The 7460-nt window shown below is 38.7% G+C and overlaps 1 protein-coding gene across 2 annotated transcripts; it reads left to right on the top strand.

Annotated features, from left to right (window-relative positions):
• Positions 1-247: 247 nt before the first annotated feature.
• DNAJC19 (DnaJ heat shock protein family (Hsp40) member C19) lies at positions 248-5199 on the top strand. 2 transcript variants are annotated; one of them, XM_032875428.1, is made up of 6 exons: positions 248-379; positions 1210-1261; positions 1341-1414; positions 2804-2883; positions 3753-3823; positions 5043-5199. In XM_032875428.1, the coding sequence occupies exons 1-6, from the start codon at positions 377-379 to the stop codon at positions 5111-5113; spliced, it is 351 nt and encodes a 116-aa protein (XP_032731319.1). In that variant the 5' UTR covers positions 248-376; the 3' UTR covers positions 5114-5199. The 2 variants fall into 2 exon arrangements, with proteins under 2 accessions (XP_032731319.1, XP_032731320.1); XM_032875429.1 differs by lacking the exon at positions 1210-1261 and having other exon boundaries at positions 251-379.
• The last annotated feature ends 2261 nt before the right edge of the window (positions 5200-7460 follow it).

Raw genomic sequence — 7460 nt, 5'->3', positions numbered from 1 at the left:
ATACCTTTCCCCACAGGAATTTCCAAACACCTTCATTCCGGTAGCAAAGGGCAAAACACACAGAGGCACCAGCTGGGAGCCCAGATAAGTAGGCGATCCGCCCACCCACCAACCAATCTGAAGTCGTTTTCTGCACCTGCCCACTGCTTGAACGCCCTTTCCCCTCTGGCCCGCTGCGGCCCCGTTTTTACGACAGTTTTCCGACCTTTTTGCGGCCTCTACTGCCGTATTTCCGGGGGCTTCAGTGTCTGGGCGGTTTGTATCTGTTGGTGGTGGCCGCGTTGCTGTCTGTTGGAGGAGTGGAAATTGGTGGCTGCGGCCTTGGGGCTGGGATGAACCGCACTCTCGGTGGAGGCCGGGGAGCCAAGCCAGAGCCATGGTGAGTCGCCCTTCTGGTCTCCTTAGCAATCTCAGGCCCAGGACTCAATCTCATGTCGCGACCTCGGAGGAGGGGAGCCGAGGTTGTGTCCGCGCTGCGACTGTTGGCTGCAGATGTAGGGCCCAGAGAGCCACACCCCTCCAGGACACAATCCTTGAGGGCCTTTAGGTTCTTACATGGCTCTTCTGCAGGGGACTCCAGTCCCTGGTTCGTCTTCCCCGTGGTTTAGTGATTAGTAGAAACGCATTTGATTATACTTGCCCTTCCCTTGACACAGCTCACAGTACCTTCTCTGCTTCGCTCTTTCTCCTTGGCCCTTGCCGGCACATCTTTTCTCGATTCCTGAATACATTTGGGCTTCCGTACAGTGAGGGTGAGACGACACAGTGCCAGAGGCGCTGTGAAAAGCTAGTCTTCTAGGTAAGCCCACGTTTAACGGTGAAACATGTTGTCAACATACTGCAGTGACTTTAAATAGTTCGCTAGCGGTAACTTTTTTTCCATTGTTCTTGATTGAACATTAATGTAGCTTCATCTGCCCTGAGGTGAAAGAGGTTTTTAAAGGGATGGTAGTCGTCATCTTCACTGTTGTAAAAGTAAATTAAACAAATCCTCTCGCTCTTATCTTTAACAGTGAAAATCCATACTTTACAATGAGTTGGAGATAAAAGTTGCAGTCCTTTTAAAGGATGATGGGCAGACTATTTTCTCCCTATAAGTTGTTTTTCCCTTTGAAATAAAACTTAAAGAGTTTGGGATGGGACAATGGGTATGATAGGGAAGGGTGAGAATTCCAGAAGTCAATTACTTACTCTGCTTCCCCTTACCAGGCAAGTACAGTGGTAGCAGTTGGACTGACCATTGCTGCTGCAGGATTTGCAGGTTTGTTTATGATTTGGGAATGGAAATGAAGTAGGGGAGGTTGAAGATTTTTTAATTATTTTATTGCTTTTGTTTTTAGGCCGTTATGTTTTGCAAGCCATGAAACATATGGAGCCTCAAGTGAAACAAGTTTTTCAGAGTCTACCAAAATCTGTAAGACTTACTAAAAATTTTTGCTAATTCTTTGCTGCCTGTGTTTGAAGCCTAGAGTCACACTTGAAGAGGGTAAATTTCCAAATATCCATGAAGTTTTAAGAGATCACTTTGGGTCCCTTCTCTTGCTTCCCACAAAATGGGTTTAGACGTTCTGAGCTTTGTAATGTTATCCTCAAAAATCAAATGTTTTATATGACAGATTTGGGGCTGAGGTACTAACAATTCCAGTATCATGAAAGTTACTATCACTTTATTGTTTAGATACTATTAACCTCATCATTTGTCCAAATACTTGCCTTATCTGCTCTGCATGACAAACATGGAGTGATCTAGGCATCTGAAGTGATCCATCTTAACTGTGCGGCCCTGGCACTACCTAATAAGATTCTTGGGTAGCTGGAGTTAAGTAGGCTATAAAGTACCTACTACTGGAGTTAAGTAGACTATAGAGTACGAGTGGATGTGATGTTTGGCTGTAACAGCTTGTTCAGTACTTATTTTTATTCTTGTGACTGAATATGACAGAATAGGGTGATGGTAGATTTTACCAATATGATTTCTGATGTAACAGGTCAGCAGAGCTGGTAGCCTGATCTTCTCAATACATATCTTAAAGTCTTGTTTTAGTAGTTAACCTTTACCATCAAAATACCCTTGAACATCTCACCTGAAAAGATCTCCAAATCCTTTTCTTAAAGCACTTGTTTTTCTAACATACAATCATATTCTTAAATTTTTTTTTTTTTTTTAACACAGAAAGATTGAGCACAAGCAGGTGGAATAGCAGGCAGAGGGAGAAATAGGCTCCCCACTGAGCAGGAGCCCAATGTGGGACTTGATCCCAGGACCCTGGGATCACAACCTGAGCCAAAGGCCATCCTTAATCAGCTGAGCCACTCAGGCGGCCCTCAGATCAGATTTTTTAAATGATATTTTAAAGACTTTATTTAAGAGAGCACAAAAGAGGGGAGGGTCAGAGGGAGAAGCAGACTCCCCGCTAAGTAGAGAGCCTGATGCTGGCCTCCATCCTGGGACTCTGGGATCATGACCTGAGCCGAAGGCAGATGCTTAACCAACTAAGCCTCAAGGTGCCCCTCTTAGATCAAATTTTTATCTAATAACACAGCTAACTTTATTCCCAGAACTGGCTTTGAAGCACACTGTTCTTTTGTCTTACATTTTTAAGATGGTTCTTCTGGGGAAAGAAAAATGGATGTTTAATGATCATTAAGATACTTGTTGCTACTTACAAAGCTAAAATGCTGCTGCAAGAGTTGTAGTTAAGGTTCTCTGAAATGTCTAAATTTTTCTGCTAAGAACATTTTCAACACTTTTAGCAATTTTATTTATTCTAATCTATTTTTATGAATGCATTTCTTCTTTCAGGCCTTCAGTGGTGGCTATTATAGAGGTGGGTTTGAACCCAAAATGACAAAACGAGAAGCAGCATTAATACTAGGCATAAGGTAAATAATTTCTAATATTTGTAACATTTTTCTACAACTCTAGAACTATGAGCAAATATAAAAAGACCTTTTATTAACAGTCATAAAAGTGTTACATACATTTTAAGATCTAAACACTCCCTACAATGTCCAATGAGAAGGCACACTGGCACATAAGCACTTTTTAATTCACTGAAAGATAGGCTTTTAAACCAATATTAGCAGTGCACAATGTTGTTATAACATTTTTTTGTAGTGAAAATCTCCATTTCCAGATACTTAAACATGCTTTCCTTTTAAAAAGTCCACTATTATTTTGAGTGAGAGAGAGAGCGCACGCATGAGGGTGGGGAGGAGCAGAGGGAGAAGTAGCAGACTCCGTGCTAAGCTCAGAGCCCAGGGCGGTGCTCTACCCCAGAACACCAAGATCATGGTAAAAATCGTTAAGCCAGAAACTTAACCAACTGAGCCACCCAGGTGGCCCTCAACTAATTTTTTAAGAATGCCCTATTTGGGGCACCTGGGTGGCTTAGTCGATTAAGTGTCTGCCTTGGCTCAGGTCATGATCAAGCCCCAGTTCGGGCTCCCTGCCCCCTAAGGAGTCTGCTGCTTCCTCTTTGCTCCTTCCCTTCATCCCTCTTGTGCTCTCCTTCGCTCTCAAATAAAATCTTAAAAAAAAAAAAAAAAAAAAAGACCCTTTTTGCTAAGGAGCTATTTAGTGCCCTCATTCAGAAGATTCATCATCCTTATAGGTTAGGAAGAGGTTCCTAAACCACTTTTCATAGTGTTGTGTCGACGTTGACTTGTTTCACAGTCACTTTAATTAGCCTTTGTGTACAATTTTTTGATGTGATCCAGAAGTAAACTCTACCCTTTTCTTTTTAAATTAGTCCTACTGCCAATAAAGGAAAAATAAGAGATGCTCATCGACGAATTATGCTTTTAAATCACCCAGACAAGGGTAAGTAGTCATTAAATTCTTGTACATGTTTTTAAGTGACTGTTAACTAGTGGAATAACTTAATTCTTGGCTATTCCAAAGGAAATGCCTAAATCTCTTTGTGAGCACTGTTGCCTAGGCTGGATCCATCCATTTTCCAGTGTCTTAAAGGAATAAATCCTGAGTGAGAAATTTATGAATAATAAGCTTACCTAGTAACCACTGTAATTTTAAAGTAGTGATAAGCATTACTATTTTCAGATCTGCAATAATGATAAAATGACTTCTACTAGTTTAAATACTATCAATATTGCAGTTTTTGGTTGGGGGGGGTCTATATTATTAAAGGAAATGTTAAGTTTCAGTTAAGGAAACTAAAAGTTTAGGTTTTTTCTGTCCATTTAGACCTTTGAACTAGAGGTTACCTGTTTAGAAACCCCTAAGATTTGTTTCTGATCCATTTCTAAGCAGACTTGGCGGTGTTGAAAGCAAAAAATTACTAGGAATACAAAAACTACAGACCTAAAATCCACGTTCCACTGCTCAAAAAAGGATAGGCCCTTCATTAAGAATGTTTGGAGTTTAAACATGGCTGTGATTGTTTGGTATCAGACTGCATTAGTCCCCTTTACAAAATTTAGCTTCTGTTGGAGGGCTTCTGATTTACATTTAGTGTGGAGCCTATAAAGGTATATTTTCTTACTGGGATGTTGATGCTTCCTGCTCTGAGAACTACATCTTGAGAATCAGTGCTCCAGCAGAGTAGTAGGATAGCACCCATAGGTATCATGAAGGCACATTAACAGGAACAGAGAAAAACTGTGAAGGACAGAAATAGAGTGGGGTCTTTCCAACAAAGTTCAGAAACCTCTGAGAACCATGTTTTCAAAGTAATATGGTACAATAAATTCATGTTCATTTACTACTTCTAATCCTCATAAATAGTAACTTATACTATTTCAAGGTCACATATGTGGGTTTTTTTAAAAATTCTATCAGTTAAGTTTTTAAAAGTGCCATTTATGTGGAAATCTTCATGTGAATTCATTTCCCATTGGCCAAATATATTACAATTTGGTCCCGTGGTTGCTATGTCATGGTTATTTTAAAAAGTCAAAATACTATTTCTGCTAATTCCACCTCCCAGATAAGCAGTAGGGATCCTTGAAACAATAGGTTTTCACCAAGCAGAAATTGAGAAGCCATATTAAAACTATTCCTTTTTTCTCTTTCTTCATAGGAGGATCTCCTTATATAGCAGCCAAAATCAATGAAGCTAAAGATTTACTAGAAGGTCAAGCTAAAAAATGAAGTAAATGTGTGATGAATTTTAAGTTCTTGTTAGTTTATGTATATGAGTGTTAGCTTTTTATAATAAAATGCCTCAAAGCTACAAATTTTAAAAATGATTTAGTACAAACTAAAGCAAAGGACTGGTAGAAGTTTTTTCTTTGAATGTGAGGATTTTAAATCACATATAGAATATCTGGATTTAACATTCAGTTATTATAGATAGATAGATACCATTTGAATAGAAATAGACCTTCTCTGGCTTTGGAAGGAGCCCCGAATCTAATGATACACTGAAAAACTGGTAATTAAAATACAGTGTGATCCTATGATGGAATGTACACAGGTTGTTATAGGAGGGATTCATCTTATTGGGAGAAAAGGCAGCTCAAAGTTCAGAAAATCAACCCCACTGCTTGGAACCTTAAATTTAAAAGTGAGTTTAGGGGCGCCTGGGTGGCTCAGTGGGCTAAAGCCTCTGCCTTCAGCTCAGGTCATGATCCCAGGATCCTGGGATCAGGCCCCACATTGGGCTCTCTGCTCAGCGGGGAGCCTCCCTCCTCCTCGCTCTCTGCCTGCCTCTCTGCCTACTTGTGATCTCGGTCTGTCAAATAAATAAAAATAAAATCTTTAAAAAAAAATTAAAAAAATAAATGTGAGTTTAGCCACAGCTTTGACGTTAAGAAACAGAACTATATCCCTATCTATATATAATTGACAGAACTTAGATTTAATACATTAAAAACTGTTAACAGTGTAAGATTTGACAGCAGAGGCCTTGTTTCTAATCAAGAAGTATTTACATTGTATTGAACTAGCACTTAAAGTTTATAAATAATTGAGGGTTTTTTAATGTAAGTTGTTGCATTTGTTATCAAGCTTAAACATAATTAGCAAAACTAAAAACTGATATGCTGTCATTTATGGAAAACATTCAGCATGGACTATTGAGAGAATTTAAGTCATATTTAAATAACATTTATGCTAAGTGGCTGAGACTATTGGTCTAACATAAAATATAGAAGGATATGAACCAGAGGACATGTGAAGACATCTGAAGTAAAAGTCTGTGGCCTGTAGCAGGAATATTATCATTAGCTCTAAGATGGTAAGTCATACTACCTATCATCTGAACTTTACCATCTTAAAAGTTCTTATTAATGGAGAATACATGACTCTCAAGGTCAGTTAAGATTAGTGGCAGTAATCCTGTTTGGTGTTGGAATGTTTACTGGCACTTCAGATTTGGGTTATATCTGTTCTTTACTTTTCCACCATTTCCTTAAAATCTGATTAAGTCTACTTGTTATGATTTAGAGCAGGAGAAAGCACCAGCTTAACGCAGCCATGGCTTCTATGTAGAATAAATATCTCTAGTTATTTCTAGGGATAAGGGATATGAAGGTACACTGTTTTTCAAAATAGTAATGTTTTATGAAATTAACTGAGAACACTGAAATGAGCAAATACTGAACCATGTGTTCATAGGGGAAATAAAGGTTTCCTCTGAACCTCTGGGTCGTTTTTATCAGCCAGTCAATATTTAACCTTGTCTTTACTTAGAAAGACACCTTATGTTGATTCATTAACGTTAAACTTAGAGCCAGCACTAACTCCGATCATTACATTACAGCCTCTTGTGTTCAGGAACATTAGGCAGCTTTTCACTGGGCTTGAAGGCCATCTTAAACAGGAAAATCACCAATAAGCACAAAAATGTGAAAAACTCATTAACTGGACCACAGAAGGGATGTTTATCTACAGTATGTAAAATAAGGCAAGCGTAACTATGGGCATTGGGTTTTTTAAAATTTTCACCACTCTGAATGTCCATGAATGAGCAGGAAAGTACCTTGAGTACTGATTTTGGGATTACAAATTTTAGCAAACAGATGAATTTGCAAATAAGATTATCTGCTAATAATGAGGCTCTATTTTGTCTTACTTTTGTCTTTTGGACTAATCAAATTTCTTTAAGAAGAGATATTATCAATTAAAAGTTAAAAGCAAGTTTTTTAAAGACAAATAAGAACTATGGGCTAATATACCCAGGGCCAATGAAGCATTAACCCTAAAAGGGAAAACGTCACGTAGTGGGTATATTTTCAGGTGTTTAATGCAAATAGCACACCTGTTTTAAAGCACCTATTAAGACAATGAAAAATACTTCAAAATAACACTCAGGAACACAACAGAGCACATTTCTGTCATAGTAATGTTTTATTTCCTCTAGGCTTTAAGTAGAAGAATCCATAGTTCATTGTAGATTATAAGCCAAACCCACCATTTTTCTTGGGAAAAAAGTCACCTGTGTGAGGGGTCTAGAACATAGTGGGTAACTGGTTCAAGTATGATCTGTGTGAGAGCG

The sequence above is a fragment of the Lontra canadensis genome, unplaced genomic scaffold (genome assembly GCF_010015895.1).
Source record: "Lontra canadensis isolate GAN:19392208 unplaced genomic scaffold, GSC_riverotter_1.0 scaffold56, whole genome shotgun sequence".
NCBI classification, from domain to species: Eukaryota; Metazoa; Chordata; class Mammalia; order Carnivora; family Mustelidae; genus Lontra; species Lontra canadensis.
Note: the sequence above shows the minus strand (reverse complement) of the source record. Positions and strands in the feature narration are given on the sequence as shown.

Bases quoted from the DNA above. Each gene is read 5' to 3' on its own strand.
- DNAJC19 (XM_032875428.1), top strand. The intron at 1,415-2,803 runs GTAAGACTTACT...TTCTTCTTTCAG, and splicing joins TTCAGAGTCTACCAAAATCT to GCCTTCAGTGGTGGCTATTA. The intron at 3,824-5,042 runs GTAAGTAGTCAT...CTTTCTTCATAG, and splicing joins TTTAAATCACCCAGACAAGG to GAGGATCTCCTTATATAGCA.